At 39.2% G+C, this 19,272-nt stretch overlaps 1 protein-coding gene across 1 annotated transcript in view; it reads left to right on the top strand.

The window, feature by feature from the left end:
- Positions 1-753: 753 nt before the first annotated feature.
- Positions 754-19,272, top strand: part of LOC139478563 (uncharacterized) — a 54,851-nt gene continuing 36,332 nt past the window's right edge. Inside the window, exon 1 of the mRNA XM_071261096.1 lies at positions 754-2,314. Within this exon, the coding sequence (XP_071117197.1) occupies positions 1,991-2,314 (324 nt within the window). The 5' untranslated portion in view covers positions 754-1,990. The remainder of the gene's footprint in view (positions 2,315-19,272) is intronic.

The following is a 19,272-nucleotide window of genomic DNA, read 5'->3' as shown; positions in this document are numbered from 1 at the left end:
TAGCCAAGTTCAAGGCAGTATCCACCTGTTTACTCTAACGTAGGTGTCAAGTGAAGGCGTACGGGACACAACGCCCACAACATATGACATGTTTATAATACAATACCGCTTCATAACCAGAAGAACCTAACACCCAGGGATATATATGTCTTGATTTCAATTAAAAGGAGCCGGACAGACTCTGAGGAAATATCGCAGATTTAAGGACACTTATTGATATAATTTAATCTAAATGGAATAATGAGTATACAGAGGAACGTAATATTGGGTCCATTCTAGTAACCAGGGTCCCTAGGATCTTTGTTTATTGCAACTTGACTTCACTCTGCGATATCTAATCTATGTACAGGTATCTACAGGTTACTGTCACCATAGTGTGTCTGAACTTGTACTGAGGTAACCTAGGTCGGAGAAGATAGACTTACGACTATTTACAGCACTACTCAATATGGCATTATAACTATTTTTGAAACAACGTATATCGTTAATAAAGCCTGTTAATACCTACCAATAGTATATTAAAATACAAATACATGTCTCGAACATTTACTTCAGAGTGGTGGCGGTTAAACAAGTTCACGAGATAGGCTGATATTGAGGTTCGTTGTTAATAATTGACATGTAGCCTAGACACCGAGTAAGCGAGTCCTACCGAAGACGAGACCGAGAGCTGAGTGAGGCAGGGTTGTGTGCTGGGGGTACCTACATTAGGCCCAGTCATACTCCAATGCCCGGCTAAGCATCAGTTGTGTGGGACGGTCGCGGACTGCAGTTTGCCAATCGCTGTGTCAATACCGTCCTCCAATGCAGTCAGAACTCGTCTCGATATGAAGCTGTAGACGGCGTTCCGTGAACTGGCGTGTGGGTATAGCAACAGTAGCGCCTGCAGTGGTGCAGAGGACCTCCCTCCTCCGACACGTGGGCTGAAGAGTTGAGATCAGCTGATCAGCTATGTCTGTGCTTGAGTTGTTCAAAGGGACAGTAATAGGGCTTGCGTTGGGAGTGTGAGTTTAGTCTGTACTGAATCGGACTACTTATGGGTGGAGAAAGGATTTTTATTAACTGGTTGAAATACAGCTATGACGTCAACGTGACTTATTCCCGTACCCGAGATCATTTGGAGTGGTTCAACGGAACGCCTTTTGTGTTGAGGAATTCCATGCGTTGTGTGTAGGTAAAAGAGGAATGATTCATGTATGCAGTCTCTCACCTGACGGGGCGGTAAACACGAGCTGGATTGAACTTTATGTCGTGGAATAGCCAACACCGTAGTCGTCTGTGATCGTCTGTGATGGTGTCTACCCCATGTAGGGGGGCACATAAACATATGTAAGTCCCGGTGGTTGGATAAACCTGTCTCTTGACAGTCTGTGGCAAACACTACGTATGTGTTTTATTTAATCTGGAATCTATGGTCACAAAGAACTGTCTATGCTTGTTCGATTATATCACAGCTTATCTTAACGTGATTGAATTACTGGCATATCTGGCATAGTTGCTGGTGATTCTTATCTGTGATTTGTGAATTAATTATTAACCCTTGAAGACTGAACAGACCTAAATGGAGGCTGTAACGGAGGTTGTATAACGTGAAGGCTTTGAAAGTCGCACAGGGAGACGGTCCCAGGAGGTAGGTGACAATCTGAGTCCGGGGTTGTGTATTGATGAACCGGACCCGAACAAGACACTGCCTAACGCATGTCAAGGAGACTAGCGTTTTTAAAGTTTGACATGTTTTGTGTTCCTGTAACAACGGATGTTTACGACAATGATTTGATTGTCCCTCAGCTCTCCACGTCTGGATAATACGCGTAATTATGAGAGTTGGTGTTGCAGGGGGGAAGAGTTTTGCAGAGTTATTTGAGCGTTTCAACTTACAGTAGATGACGTTTCATTCGGAACTTGTAATCACGTTTTTGAAGTAATTGGTCACAGGACGTGAGTGTATGAACACACACGCACATATGAACCAGAACCCAGTGAGGGCGTCATGACAAGTATGACCAAAGACCAAGCCAAGGATCTTATCCCCCGGGCTGGTGCCCCACCCGGACAGGTACCCGTCATGAGGAGGAGCCGGTCCCTCAGTGAGCTCCCGGGGAGCGTGAGGGTACCCATCATCAGGCGGACGGACAATGAGAGGATGAGGGCGAGGTTGGAAGCCAGTGCTCAGGGGCTGGAGGAGTTGAAGCTGTTGCGTGAGCAGCAGCAGAAGCAGATGGAGGAGGTTCGGACGACGGCGTTGCAGAGGAAACCATCATCGTCGTCGTCAACGTCGTCTCAGAACGGACGCTTCTCCCAGAGCCAACCACAGGTAGGCATCACACGTTACTTGAAATAAACCCACGTCATTGACAGTCGGTACCAGAGGGTTGTATACTGTCTTTCAGACCAGGTTGGCTTTCAACAAAATAACTATATTTGACAGTGACAGTTAGTATCATGAACGGAAGCTGTGGTACCAATGAGTCACTGGTAGGAATTCGTAATGAAATAAACATGATATGATAACAAACAGTATAGCAGACATGCGGTGTACGGAAAACGTGGACTGTTACTGTCGTAGACATAAAAATAATGGCTACACAGTATCCGATCTATTCGATTTCTATGGATGTATGTATGTGCCTTATGTGAAGACCCATTCTTCAATGGACTGTTCATGAATGCAGTCGGTAGTTTAGATTTCCTTGGACAAGAATTGTACGTGTATTTAAATCCAGTAGGGTTGTATGATGAATGGCCTGACAGACTGAACCAATGTACTAGCAATGTACAGCTTGGTATGTGAGGTATGCAGCGCTGCAACTGATAGTTTCGCATACCACGTTAAGTACTGCATCCCAATCAACATGGGACACTGCGAGTTAAATCGTTAGGTATTAAGACAACGATTTGTTAATTTCTACATATATATTAATATATATGCACATGTTGTCAAATGTTTACACACATGTATATCGTATACAAGTTCATAGGCACTTGATACTAGTGCATGTACATTGCTTGTACATTTCTGCATTTACCAAAATTTTATGTGCATAGGTCAAGTGTTTACTGACCCGTATATACTCGACGAGTTTCAATGCATAAATACTAGTTCACGTATATGTACATACGTTGTCAAGTGTTTAAATACATATATAACGTAGACAAGTACAGTGGATAGGTACATGTGTGCTAGTGCAAGTATACTGCTTGTCAATTTCTACATTTACTTGAAGTATGTGCATAGGTCTTCAACTGTTTACATATACGTATGCTTGACTGGTTCATTCCATATGTACACATATCTTAATGAATATATGTAATTTGTCAGTTAGCTTTTACATGCCGGATCTATACGTGCATAGCATTTTATCGGCATAGGCCAACACTTGTCAATATACTAGAATTGCATATACACTAGTTGATGTCAATAACATGCCAATTTCTATATATATATAATTGTCATGTACGTGGCCTGTCGATTTCTACACATGAACTGATACATGGTCATAGCTTAGCTTCCACACAAATACGTAGAGTGCACATTTCTCCCTAACCAGCACAGGGAAAACGATAAAATAATATGTTTATATCAGATGGCAAGTATGTACGGTTGTCCCAGTGGACGTCACATATGACTATCAAATGATTGAAACACGAGCCATGTAAAGAAAATGGAAGATAGTAATTTCTACAAATACGCCCCCAGAGAGTGCATGTAGCCACCCGACCAACACAGGGGGAGCGGTATGCATATATCAGGGGCCAGCCTGTCCCACTTGACTTCACATATGACAGACCCACTGTTTCCAACACGAGCCGATCAAAGAAAGGGGGAGAGCTCAATTGAATGACAGAGCTTACTGAAACTACCCACCAGATCCCAGCGTGTGCCCGTAGCACCAGTTCAGATTTTGTCAAGCGTTTACATGCCGCTGGATCCCCTGAAGTTGGCTGTATATCCGATCATTGTAAAGCTATAGAAAAGATTTAAGAGCTTATAATACTGTAATTAAAAGGCTAAACCCCCATTGTTTTGTTACAGTAGATGTGAGTTCTAATTTGTCAAGTTCCATTGTCTAAACATTGTTTTGTTCTATTGACAAAAGATGTAATTTGTATTAGGGGATTTTGGACTTAAGCATGTTTTATTTCATTTGGGAGTTAGATTAAGCATCTAACCTCTACGGGCACAGTGCATACCCTTGGCTCATTCCACACATTTATGTTATATATTACCTATTATATCCGTTTGATATAAGGTTATATACACACACCGATTACACATACGCTTGCATGTGATCTTACATGCAAGCGTAACTTATATTTTCATGGAGATTAGTTCGTTTTTTATTGTTATAAATATTTGAACAAGCGATATTGCTGCAACAAATCAGCTTGGTCATTTGAATCAGTCTTAAAGATCCTATGTTAAAAGAGCAACCATTATATTTACCTGATTTGAAGTCGGGGGAAAGGGTCCCACATGACATAATGAAGGTAGACGTGACAAATCACACTCTGTGGTATAACTTGCCTTTTTTATTTGAGATATCGTTCATTAAAGCAGTGGCATATGTGATGTTGTGTAGTAGTTGTGAACGACGCCCCCTATCGTATCCGCACATCTTGGTCTTCCGCTGCATTCCGTCAGTTAATATACGAACAGCAGTGACCCTAAATAGCCACTGAAATATTTCATTCATCAGCTGATAAGTGCCGGTGTTCCTTTGAACATGTGTAAGGCTACTGCATTGTTTGCTGACCACAAGTACAGAGTCATCACGGGAAGATGAAACTCCCGCTTGTTTCCAAGCATAAATCACGAATCTCAAAGTCTTCATTTTTTTACAGTAAGGACACGTGCTTAAACAGAATAAAATTCGCCTTCGTCCGGTGGAAAAAAAGAGAGTTTACTCAGGTTTGTAAGTCATCGGGCGGGGATACACCGACCGACTTGGACAGATCATGTAGAAACGTAGCAGACTGCGTGGATCGGTAGCTTTACAGCTTAAAGAAATATGCCAGACATGTTGGTGTCTTGCTGCAAAACCCAGTCACTTTTAGGCATGGATTAACGTAGCCCGGCCTTTGCCAAAACCCTTTAACACCACCCTGTTACCAAGCCAGATAGTCAAGCCAATAAGCCAAATTCCACCGAAGAGTAGTTATAACGCTTTGTAGGAAATGTTTGGTTTGGAACGAAAAGCTAGTGAAATCACCTTACGATCTTTGGTGACTATTCTTTGACTAAAAGCTGTGAATCGCTAGAAGGTGGTCAAAGTGATTAGAAGCCACTGCTAAGTCTTAAGGTAACGATAGTGTTGTGGTCAGTGTTGGTCAAGAGTGACCTGTGAAGGTGTTGAAAGTATGTGCAGGGTTATGCTTGTTTGACGACATGGGTCATGAAAGGGAAAACAGATAGTTTAAGCTTTAAGGTGTCATCAAACAGACGGAAATCTAAGGGCTTGTGGGGGTTTGGGGGGTTAGGGAGAGTTTTCCTAGCCTTTTCTTGGTTGGTTTTTATGTTTTACGATGTTAAATGTAAAGAAATCGTGAAATGAATGTCGCCATCCGCACCTCCTTTGTCACTGAGAGATATGTCAAATCGACAAGACCGTTGATATTTTCTTGGGTATTTTTATAAGATGAAAAGGTTGCTCTGTTACTTCTACATGCATGAACTTGTAATAAGACAGTATTTACAACTACCCCGCAGGATGCGAGGAAATACGGATTTTCTGCCTCGTGTGAAGTTTTGTAACTTTCAACATTAATTCAGGAGGGATAGATAATCATTTATTCCGAGTTGCGATTCGATTATTTTTTATATTACCCATAATATCTTTCATAGAAAAAGTTTGCCTCTTGTTTGTTTATTTGTTGTTCAACGCCGCACTCAGCAATATTCCAGCTATATGACAGCGGTCTGTAAATAATCAAGTCTGGGCCAGACAACCCAGTGATTGACATCATGAGCATCGATCCACGCAATTGGGATACGATGACATGCATCAACCAAGTCAGCGAGCCTAACCACCAGATCCTGTTAGTCACCTCTTACGACAAGATTGTTCGCCTTTTACAGCAAGCATGGGCTGCTGAAGACCCATTCTACCCTGAATTTTCACGGGTCCATAGAAAAAATAAGACTATATGGGTTTTCTTATCTAAAGAGAAGTCAGTTTAGTCTCTGTTAGAACGATTAACAACCATCGTAAATTATTTCCGGAAATATTGTTGTTATGAACATCTTAAACAATGAAAACAATCAGAATGTAGCACAAATAACAATGCTCAGTGAGTATTACTTAACATAAACATAACCCGTGATAAATATGAAATGCAAATTATTGACACAATAGCAGTTTTCAAGCAACCAGCTGTTTGCATTGAGGCACATGACGGTGTATGTTACTGTATTCTGAAATATATTCAATAGTTGTTATATGCTTTATGGCACGGTGATCCGATGTTACGGGAAATCATTGTGACGTCAGGGTCAGATACACCAGTTTCTGATAGCTTGAGAAATCATCACGCCGTTGGGGTATGTCGACATACAACCAGCCAATAATACCACGTTGTAGATATCAGATCTCCATTCGTGTTCAGTTTAATACATTATTACACGTGCATGGAATTTAGTTCATAATTGACATGATGCACGTGAAAGTACTTACGAATAGGAGGTAAACGTATGGTTATGGGATTAAGAAAGGTGTTTAATCCTGTCATTGAAATACCTGACAAATAATACCTAACTGTTATGGCCACTTTGGCCATTTGCATATTCATAACACCTCCACGTGCATGTGGTTCGTGTCCATAACATTTGTCTTATTCACATGGATTTGTTATTTTAAAATAGACTCGGATATTAGGAGGTTTCATCTGGAAACACTTCAGCACAAGTATCAACCATTCACGTAACTTTGAATTCTTTATAAGATCCACGTCTAATCAGCCCAATTCAAACGAACGATTCAAACCCAAGTATGTTATATTTTATTAAGACCCCTAATCCTGGAATAACAAGACAGATGACAAAATGTCAAAATAATTGCCCTTCGGACATTTAACACCGCCCTCTCGGCACAAATGTCACAGTGAACACCACCACTATAATACATTATCTCACCCCTGTCGGGCACCTGTTCAGTCCAGTTACATCCCAGGATAATTGGGGGACGCTAAATACGGGGCTCAGGTGTGCGGGCACTGATACACACTTGTTACAGGGGTAGCCGAGGCGTACATCTATTTTAGACTCAAGATGGGTGGTCAGTTTTATCTCTTCACTATCTGTGTTATGCATTTTCGCCTCAGACCATAGGATGATTCTGTTACATACTCTCATATGTACTATAATTAAAATAGGTTTACATCAGTTTATAGTAAAAATACATTGGTGTTAGACAAGGTCATGGTGTCTCCCCATTACGTTTAACGTTAAATGTGAATATATTAAATGCGCATACTCTTTTGGACAAAGACAGTCATCATTTCAAATTGTTTATTAAAACAGTGGTGTCAGACAAGGTTATGTTGTCTCCTCTTTACGTTTAACGTTAAATGTGAATATATTGCGCACATTGCTGTGTAGAAACACGCATTATTGCATTTGAACTGCAAGTGACAGTGTTCTATTGATATATGTCGATGTGATTTAAATAACGAGAAGTCCATTTAATGAGGTGTATTTCTTGGCAATGTATTCTGAGAGATCAGAGTTAAGGTAGTGTTAGATAGTGATTATATCATGATGGGGAGACACTTGTAAGGGGATTAGTGGGATTATTATAGAGGTCACTCAGCGGTCAACGAGTTTCATCTCGTATTGATTAATCAGTATTAGGCTTTTGCTGGACAGGTGGATTCGGCGTTAATAAGAGGATGAAATAGATCTGGAACCTGTTTGATAGTGCCAGACGTGGTTAGTCGGGAATTCTTCTACATGTGAATATCCGGAATATCCATAGGATTAGCGGTAGGCTAATATTGCATTTACACCAGTTTCAATTAGATGTGGTCAATACAATATTGACTTTCGGGCACATTGAGCCTATATAAACCCGGATCTGGACGATAATCGCCCAAAGTTGACGTATATATATGAGCATAAATAATATGCAGTTGTTCACAGTCACTGGTTATATAGATATGAGTGAGTGGGTGAGTTGGGTTTAAAACCTCTTTGAGCAGTATTTGAGTTACGTATCATGTCATGACGTATCAGCTTGAAGGCCAAAGTTATTCAGGTGTAGGATGTTTTATACTTTGGTGAACACGTCATAGAAGGAGATGTCTAGATTCATCTGCACACAGACGTGCTATTTTAGATTGTGTTTTTAGAAAAATATTTTTTTTTGTAACTGGAATAATAGTTTACTGGAACAATATTTAATCATTATCAAATTGTGTATTATTCCCTTATCATTTATTAATGTGAGCGACTGCCTCACCTTCCAGAACATTATTTGTGAAAAAATGTAACAACTTTTTATATATCAGAGAATGCTCCTATTAAGGCTAATGGGCCTTAGTTCCCGTTCTGTGCATGACGTACATTGGGTATCATTATTCACCTTCTAATTTTACCTAAAGTGCACCACTAGCAAAACAAGTCGATGAAACATTTACGCTTCAGTTTATGCTAACAGAGCAGAATTTCTGCTACAATAAGTGTGTATGATGATCGCTGCGATCTATACATGTACGTCTTAATTACTTCAGGGACACGAAGAGTAGAAGCAGTTAACTAATGCTTTAAAAGCTTTTAGATATCGCTTCAAGGACGTGACTGACACTTCGTTGTTAACTACTTCTAGAACTTAACAATCATTATGTTTTGTCCTGGAGTTATAGTTTTTCAAATAATCCGATCCACAGGTTCACAAACTGTGGGAAAGGCATGCAAATGCGAAAGGCATGTTTGTGGTGGTTTAATGTGTATAGAGTTATGAGCCGTGAATAATGGCCAACATTACGAACTGTTCTTAGCTAAGCAGTTAGTGTCGTTTCGTAATGTTTGATCAATTTTACGTCATCCATATGTCTCGCGTCTTATATTTGAACCTGTCCTTTTATGAAAGCAAAAACCAGAAACGTGTCATGGTTATTTTTTCAAACATACGACATCGTATGCTGTATGTTATGGTTGCTGGCATTATTTTAGTATTACTTAGTTACCTGCAACAACTACCTTGATTATCACGTGGTAAAGGGAGATCAAACTCCACGAACTGGTCCGCATTTCGGCCTTGACGTAATTAGTATCATCTATAAATTGCGACGTCGTCCCTGTTTATGTGTGGTTATTTGTTGACTGTTATATTTATGATATAAATAATACTATATAACTAAAATATAATCCAACTTACCAGACACACAGTTATTATGTGATAGGCCATGGGAGCCGTGCCACGTTACACATATCAGAGGGGTAAATAAAGTACCTGATCCAGACTACCAGTTGTCGGAGTTCCATTTTTGGTTTGGCCCCTAACCTTGTGTGCGTACTCTAAGCGTGTGGGTTCGAATCCCGCATTGGACTCAACCCAACAAAGTACAAAGTACCAGAATTTGTATTTTACTAACAAAGTACATTCTCAAATATAACATATGTTTCATTTGACCACTTTCTAAAAAAGCATTGGCTGTTCACATATAAGGGTGTTTGAACTATTTAGCTTGCCAGGACAGCTAGTTTGGCTGATCCTTGTTCACCTTCAATGGAAAGTATAATTAAATAACACGAAAACAGTCGACGGGCGTGAACCATCACCGGTACTACCATGTAAGTAAACCCAGCTGATTAGATCTCATTTTTATTATCCTAATAGTCAATTTCACGCTCGTTTGGCGCTCTTAACGCACTCTCACGTAAGACTAGGGTAGATGTCAGATACTTATTACATCACCAAGGACATTTGAGCCCATCTAGGACACAATTACCCGTTTTCAAGGTAACACTTCATGGTTGATTGTTGTCAATGACTTTGGCTGGCATGTCGGTTCTCATCAGCTTGGCAAATAAAATCAATTTTAGAGTACGGAAGCTAGAAAGTAGCGCGATGGTCCCCATCGTGTTGCGTAAAGCTAGTCCCTAATTGTACGGAGGCTCACAATGCTTCTTTGTACGTGGAACGCAGCGGATTAATTGCGTTTGTTTGGCAATGGTTGGGCAAACACGTTCTTAACACATCCTTGGTTTACTTGCGCTATGGAGCGAAATCTACTTTGATATTGCTTAACAGAGCAAAGTCAGCGTGTTAGATTGACGCTTAGATGTGTGTCCAATTGTCTTCAAAAGGTTCCCCGTGTCATGTCAAATGTTGTACTTTACAAGAGATGGTTGCTTTTCATTATTACAGCTTTCTTTAAAACAGTCTTTCTTAAAATCGTATAGGACGATGTTGGACAAATGTCGGACATATTGCTATCACGAATCCAAATCATGTTACAGAGTTTCTTATCATCAAGACATGTATTCAAAGTATCTGTAAAACATAAAGTTTTAGGTCCCCTGAATTTCATTACATGTAGATTTGACCATATACATCGAACAATTCAGTTCAGCAAGGTTGCATGTGTTACCGGTTCAACGTTTTCTTTATGATTTATCAAAATAAACATCATGTCTCCAGATATTATCAGAGAAAGGCCCCTAGGCATATAGGGATACCTTCTATCTTTTTTGCGATTAACGTTTGCGTGTAACAAGAATGCACATGCATCATTGGGTTAGGTAGGTCTAGAGAGATATTTTGGGAAAGTATAAGTGTATATACACCAAGGTTATATATATTTAATGATACTGAGTGGTGCTTCTGAATGGGTGGTGACGCGACGCATGAGTATGTATTTTTTACCTACAGCGAAGTATTTCATCCCGAGGGTGCCTTTTGATGGGGGAATTGTGACGATGCATGGTATGTCATTTACAGCCACAGATATATAAGTATATGACCTTCAAGATTCAAGATACTGAAATACCAAGATAAAAGGTACAAGAAGTTTAATGTGCTGGAGTGCTGATGAAACAACATTAATGTGTTACCTATCAACACTGATCTATAAAGTGTTACATGTATATGTTACTAATATAAAAGCCAAAGTGTGTGTATTTATAAAAAAAACCTCTCTTTCAAAGTCGTCATTGTTTTCCAGTTTGTAACAAAGGTATGCTAAAAGCACACTCAGACACAGCAAATTTGATCTTTCTGATATCTTTCTATGGATACCGTTTAAACTCTTTCAATAACAAGTGACCACTGATCTAACCACAGAGATAAACCTAGCCTGTCTTAACACATATCCGCCACCTTGTGGCCGTCCTTTCCTAGGGCCGTTATATCAGTATGTCAATATCATCTCGTGTTTTGCTTGTGGCTTACGAGGTCAGTCGGTGACGGGAGAATGACAGGTGGTATGCAGGGAGGTATGCTGGCTCCCACTGTATTTATGCTAATTGTCTACTTTTGTGTTTTACAACAACAAAACATTTGAGACCTGTCGTGATGTGGTACTGGTTTGGTCATTTGTCATTTGTTCCCGTCTTTGTGTATGGGTTCTAAAAAAACTTCGTGCATTGTTGATTTTTCGTTGCTATTGATTCAAACATATTGAACCACTTTGTAACACAGTACAGACAGATGGGTTGTGTGGCGTGTAAGGACACAGATTCGGTTACAAATTGTTAAGCACCTGTTATTACATGTATGCTGTAAAATTGCTTATGAATGAACATATTTGCAACTGGAGCGCTTTATTGTTATATACACCGTATGTATTAGTTGCATGAGCCTAGTTACGCGAATATATACACCTTTCTTTCTGATGTGCGCACTGTTATGATTTGCTTCCATGCTTTAGCATCAATTATATAAATAATCACCTGTAACTACATTCCCAAATTGTTTATCTACGTAAGAACAGAGACAAAAAGACATGTTTTTCACCTGACACGGATGCAAACATCTATGAAAGTATATTACATCCGTATTGAATCTAATCCACATCTATACCTTTTACCCGATAAATAGGATAAATCTGTAATTCATGTCAGTATTTAGCAAGGAGGTCGTTTTCGTAGCGATAAGAGCACAAATGAAAGCTTATATTACGAAATGTTTATGTGTAACACTTTATCTCAACCATGGCGTCTTGGCCAGTCTGCCGCCATATTAATCCCAAACTCTCGCCCCTTTCTTGTTATCTGCACATAAAAAGGATGACATCTATTGTTTGCAGTCGTATAGCTAGAAGTACTTGATTTCCACCATGTAACACTACTTATATACATCATTGTATTGAACTTTCCTTCCTTTAATATATGGTTTAGTATGGTCAACCGATTTGAATTGGAGTAAACAGGTATATATTACGATTCTTGTTATGAAGTAAATGTAAAGCTGTTGATTTTAGCCCATATGGAGTCCTAGATATGTGGAGAGATATAAATGCCATTGATAATTTACTTATGGACTTATGACGTCGATATACGGTTATGAAATGCAATGACGCTGAGTATGTAAGTGTATATGTCCTATCAACCCATTAGAGATCAACGCTGATGCAAACATGTAGTCACGACCGCAGGGTACCCACCCTTGTAATGTTACCCTTTGAGAGCCCTGCTTCATATCTCAAATAGGCTATGTCGCTAAATGGTAGAATTATTTCTTTGGTAATGCATACACAACTACAGCTGATATTAATCTTCATTCTGTTACCCTTGATTTACCCAATGCTTTCATACTAGGTACACACTGAACGTGAGAGTGGATTTCATATTTATGTTTGCATTAATGTAAAGTAGGCCAGGAATAAACATTTGGACTTCTTCAAAGCAGATTTTCCCCTCCCTACCAGACACATTCTATGATTAAATAGACACCCTGTTGTATATACTTTTTTATATACCAGTCTTACGCGGAAGACTTCTAATATTGACATTGTGTGTAACGCCTATTGACACTGTCATGTTATTGCCCACAGAATCCCAAATTTCATAACAAACTGCCATTGAGGGTACGAAATTCCATTCAGATTGCCATGTTCGGGGAATTTACAAAGCCTATTTGTCGATATGCCATCAATAATTGCCCTCCCTGGAGGCTATAAATTCCCCATCGCTCGAAGATCCTCAAACGCATACGGCCACAAATGACCCTTTTCATAAAACTGGATTGGAGTGATCCTTGAGCCTGTTTGTCCCTCCACTAGCAGGCAGCCCTTACCGACAGTAGGCTACCCAAGGCAAACACAGAAGTGTGTGTTCAGGAGGCCCAGTTGACAACGTCCAGAGGAACTACAGGAACATGAATGTAGATGTGTGTTTGGACAAAGTATTTCTTATAATGGATGAGGCGGTATAATGATAGTATTGTTTGATCCCTGCCACGTGCTGGGCGACGCACGAGGGTGGCAGTAGTCTGTAACTTCAGGAAGATGGATGGGGACACTCCCCCTCCTCATCGCATTCTCAGACATTGATATGGGTAAAGCTATGTATGAAGTTGTCAACTTCATAAGCCTAGTATTAAGCATTAAGGGGGTATTGATCCCTACATCAAACATCAATAAGTTAGGGTCACTGCTTGAAGGAGATTCACATCTACCTATAACTAGAACCACTTCATAGACGTTTATGATTTATTATGACGATTACGGGAATTGGCATGTGAACCGCGAAACTACTACTTCTACGAGTATATTGCAACTGTAGTGCCATTCAATCAGTATAATTAGTATAATCAGTCACCATACCTTTCCCTACCCTACTATTCCCTACTGCACTACTGCGCTACGCCACGCCACGCCACGCCACGCCACGCCACGCCACGCCACGCTACTACGACTAATGCTGCTCCTACCACTGCTCTAACATCTGGTATCACCGCAGCTAAGCCTTCGTCCACATTTATTACAAACAATTATAATAGCATATTTTTGTATCAACATTTTCACATTGACTACTACCACTTCGCCTACGTCCACAATTAGCTACAACTTCAGCTACCTAATATCTAATGTCACTTTCAAACAACCAAGACCTAACAAAATGTCATTCAGTGCTTTATACCTTGCGAGGTTAAATTTAAAAAGTTTCAGATTTGTTTCTGTGACGTCGTACTGTTAGATTGTTGCTACAGTTGCGGCAGATATTTAGATATCAAATATGTTTTCCTGTTACAATTTCCATAAAAAATCGAAAAAGTCAAATCGTTTTAACCCTACACCATGTCTGGGGCAGTCTAGTACGTTGCCATAAGGTTCGCCAGGTACGTAGTCATGATTCAGTCATGAGAAACGCTGTATATACTTATATCGCTGTTACGGAAAAGCGACGTTCGAGAAGTGAATAATTCAACGTGTTTACTGACGTGGAAATTACGACTGATATATATTGAGATAAATGGTAAATACGAAACTTGTAAGAAGAACAGGTATATGACAAATATAAATATTTCATATTGCTCTCTGTGTTTCGTGTGTAGACACTCTTGCATGTAGCGTGCAGAGTGCCAGAGAGCACGACACCGGTGATTCAAATATCAATATTTAGAAAGACAATTACTCACACATGAGTATTAACATGTATTTTTATATGTATATATACTAAAAAGTGTACTATACAAGGATAGATTGGGTTCATAAAGAAACAAGAGAATATAATTTGTTATTAATTGTGTATTTCCACTTCGCGTTTTGGTGACTGTATAAGCACAACACGAACAGACCCGTGAAATGTAAAATCAGTAGTGTTTGATATTTTATTTTAAAATTTAAAGTGTAAAGTAACCTTTCATATGGATACACACAGAGAAACACCGTGAACTCGAAATGCCAGAACCATCAAATATAAATGGCATTATGTGTGAGTGGAAAGAGGGATTACACCACACTATATGTTAGCCTGGTGGTTAAATCGTTGCTTCGTGAGATGGTGGCCCCCGTGGTGTTATTGCCGGTGTAAAACTCAACTCATTTACTCATATAAAGTGTAACTGTTGCACAAAGTTATAAAAATATATAAAAATATGTAAACTATATTTCCAGAATTATCATTGCGCGGGACACACAATATGTGGGCTTCACAAATTGTAGCCATGTAGGGAAATGAACCCAAGGCTCTGGCGTGTCGTAATTGGTTTGTTTGTTTGTTGTTTAACGCCGCACTCAGCAATATTCCAGCTATATGACGGCGGCCTGTGAATAATCGAGTCTGGACCAGACAATCCAGTGATTGATATCATGAGCATCGATCCACGCCATTGGGATCGATGACATGAATCAATCAAGTCAGCGAGCCTGACCACCCGATCACGTTAGTCGCCTCTTACGACAAGCATAGTCGCCTTTTACGGCAAGCATTTGTTGCTGAAGACCTATTCTACCCCGGATCTTCACGGGTCGCATGACGAGCGAACGCTTTATCCACTGGGCTACCCCTTCAACCCTGAAGGTATATGAAAGGTGATGTGGCGCCATTACTTTTTATAATGATGAAGAGGATCAACATCGCGCATCCGATACTTCGACTAACCCAACTTCAAATGAAGTCAAATGATAAATAAAGACAAAATATGTCGGGAATATGAGGAAAAAAACTTATCCTAAATGATATGTGAAGTAATTCAAGCTCGATTTATTTGTGTTTCACGACCGCATTGTTGTAATATTCCTAGATTCTAAGGCGACAACCAAACCGGAGACGGACGAGCCGAGACACGAACCGGTGTTTGAAGAAGAAGTGTGTAAAAGGTTCTCTGACTATGCGCAAACATGTACACTGATTACAAGTGTTTAATCAAATGTTAAACTTATTCATGTTTCGGCCTGATTTCATGACCTACATCCACCTCTCATTATCTGTACGCTAAAATCAACCATGGGATCACTTATATATTGTCCGTCATCATCGACGCCGAAGCCAGCTAATCGTGGAGATATACACGTCGTATTCTGTATCCGTGGGCTTAAGAGGATAGTGTGTCCCGTCAATGTGAGGGGTGCCCTAAAGTTCTGAAGATAAACACTACGAGGGATACACCGATATAAACAAATATTTATGAGGTCCCTGAGTCAATTTATGTTGTGTTTAACTCGGCAAATAGACCAGAAAAAGTGACTGAACTCTCCATACACAGTTCAGTTCCTTGTGAGTGACAAACAGTTGTGATTATATAGAATCATTTAGTGGAAAAATCGGTCAATATTGTCCATATTGTGCACACATTGCCGCCTAGATCTGAACATATATGTGTAAATGGTTTTGTGGCATATTGAATACCAATTGCCCCCAAGCACATATATTTATGTAAATGGTCTTATAATGCATACATACACACGTCTATAATTCTTCATTGGAATGTTTATGACGTGTTGACTATGTGTTGGGTTTCCTTCAAGTACTAATAGTAGAGAAGAGGTGATCGAGCTTGGCTGACTGTATATACCGCGACCTCAACAATGCCTGGTACCGTATGGGAGCCAGACACACTCTGATGACTGCCCTATTGAATAGGAAAATATGTTTCGTCAGTGGGTCTAAATTAGCGTCATTGTGGTTATTTCGTACATAAGCCACACGCCCATGTACATTACCATACAATACAGTACAATTTAATGCCATCATAAAAGATACAAAATACCACAAAGTACAGTTCGGTGCAGTGCAATAGAATAGAATGGAATGGTATGGAATGGAATGGAATGGAATGGAGTGGAGTGAAATGGAATGGAAGAATGGAATGGAATGGAATGGAATGGAATAAAATAGAATAGGTGAAATGGAATTTATATACCATTTGTTCCATACAAATGTGAATAAATGCAATATGATGTTTCGTTATCCATTGTGGTGAGATGAGGTGAAATCGGGTGGAAATGACGACCCTGTTTTTAAGGTCAACAATTGACTTGCCTTTGCATGTGTTTTGTGACGGGTGCCACAAGTGGGGCAGGATATGCTCACCTCTTCGCGAACACCCTGTATCATCACTGTATTTTGATGTATTGCTCATGATATAGTCGGAATCGTAAAATGGACTCTTCTTTTAGCTGAGATTTATTATGAATATGAAAATTTCTTTGTGTATGCAACGCCGCGTTCGAGCGATCTTTTTTATCCATGGAACATGACTACATGAATTAACTGAGGTTTATTTTAATAAATATTCGCTGAGAAGGCAATCAAGACAGTTTGCAGTCATTGTAACAAATACATATCATTCTAATTACCTATTAAACTATAAGTTTAGACCATGTCGATTTATAGGTCTGTGTCGGTCAAGAAGGCAATTAGATGTTCTGTGAAGCACTGTGTTATGTAAAGTTAAAAACCGATATCAATATTCCCATAACCACAACGCGCAACGACCTTGGCCCAACTCACGGACTTATACGTCTGAAAACAACCCCGAGGACCTCTCATTGGTGATATGCGATTCTACTTGTGTTTAAGATGCCAGCTTGTTCCCCTTACACGGATAATGTCTATCACGACACAGGTTATACCCTTGTACACAAAGACCCCTCTTCACACTGGTATGATTTCTTAGTGAAATTAGTCAAGTGAATCTCCCATCACGGGATGAATAGACGATCAGGTGACCCCGTGCCCATTTATCATACAAAAGGTAGTTTAATAAGATTCACGATCCTAACGGGTGACACTCTTATGTACGGTTTACCTATCGTAAAGCATCCTTTAGCATTGCAGATCCGATATTATCTGTCCATCGTGCCCATGAAATAATGGTTTAGCGGGTGCTGGATTTGTATCATACGTAATAACTTACGTAACCCGACCAGGGTAGCGAGACTATGTCTTTATATGATGTTATTCTAAAGTTTATAATGGCGCGGTTAAGTGGTTCTTAAATTCTGTAATGGTTAACGTATCTTCCTTATTGCTTTGGGTATTGTAGCGTCTGTGACATTAAATTCTAAGATGCTCTCTCATGCCTACATATACATTCTTTTTCTTTGTTAAAATGATGCAATTATAGTAAACACACCAAACGTACCGATTGTTATTATTTTGTCGTAATGTCTGGACATATTTTACAGTAGTTTCTGAACAATACATAAATGTACTTCTCTTGTATTGAACAATGCTGTTGTTATTTAATAAAATTCTTTTGTAGGAGTACGAGTACCTTGTCAACATTCTATAAGAAAGAAAGATGATAGATATACACAAACAAGCTCGGGTGGGTTCCCGACTGACAGGAATTTCAAATATGTAAAGAATGTAACTATATTGTATTCATTACTCATGTACTTGGTATATTCACAGTCCTTAACTTTCATATTGTCTTTGCAAATTTAATTTTGAAACTATATAAAAAGTGTTGCATTATTTCAGAACAAAATAAATAATAATTTAAACACGGATTGTGTTTTCTCTCTTCAACAGAAGTCAATGTAGTCAGTTGAATTCAAATCTATATTTACCTCAAACTTTACAGCTGATCAGTATATAAATCTACTGTTGAAAAATGTAATAATGCCTTGTGTAGGGTATGTAGTAATAAATAAGAATATGTTACGAGTTCCAGATGGAAAATACACATACTTAATTAACTCACATGTGAACTTACTTGCATGATACAGAAACATTCCTAAGTTACATAACTGTTTTACATTCTGTAATTTTAATTAGTAATTGAACAATTTTGGATTTTTGTGTTTTTTGCCAATAGTATATTTTTTTCTAATTTCCAAGTATAATCAACACTGTCAAACGTCCCTGACCGATCGCAATCATCGGTTAAGGAATACTGTTTCACTTCGTCAAAGCCCAATCTGTAATGAGAGAATGGAAATACCACTACACTCCCAATCGTAACGTTTGCATCACGCCAACTTAGGTTCTCCTTACAAATGTGTGTTAACATTGTGCAAGAGATTAAAATCACAACCTTAAGGTTGGGTTAAGAACACGTGTTTTGATCATTTCGTTAAGTTATCAAACACGTACACTGCTCTAAAAAATTATGATATTTGACCCTGGTATTGGGGACAATATTCTTGATTTTATCAGTGGACACGCTTGTTGGGGAATGTGGTTTGGTACCTTTGTACTTTGCACTGACACCCGCAGGTGTCATTAATCGTGTTGTGATTGTCGCGAAGTTCCTTACGAATGTGATAAATGTGGCGAACACTATGTCAAGAATATTTATATGTATGTATGTATGTATGTATGTATGTATGTATGTATGTATGTATGTATGTATGTATGTATGTATGTATGTATGTATGTAAGTA

This window comes from Haliotis cracherodii, unplaced genomic scaffold, assembly GCF_022045235.1.
Source record: "Haliotis cracherodii isolate W230 unplaced genomic scaffold, xgHalCrac1.p SCAF_4, whole genome shotgun sequence".
Taxonomy (NCBI): Eukaryota; Metazoa; Mollusca; class Gastropoda; order Lepetellida; family Haliotidae; genus Haliotis; species Haliotis cracherodii.
Note: the sequence above shows the minus strand (reverse complement) of the source record. Positions and strands in the feature narration are given on the sequence as shown.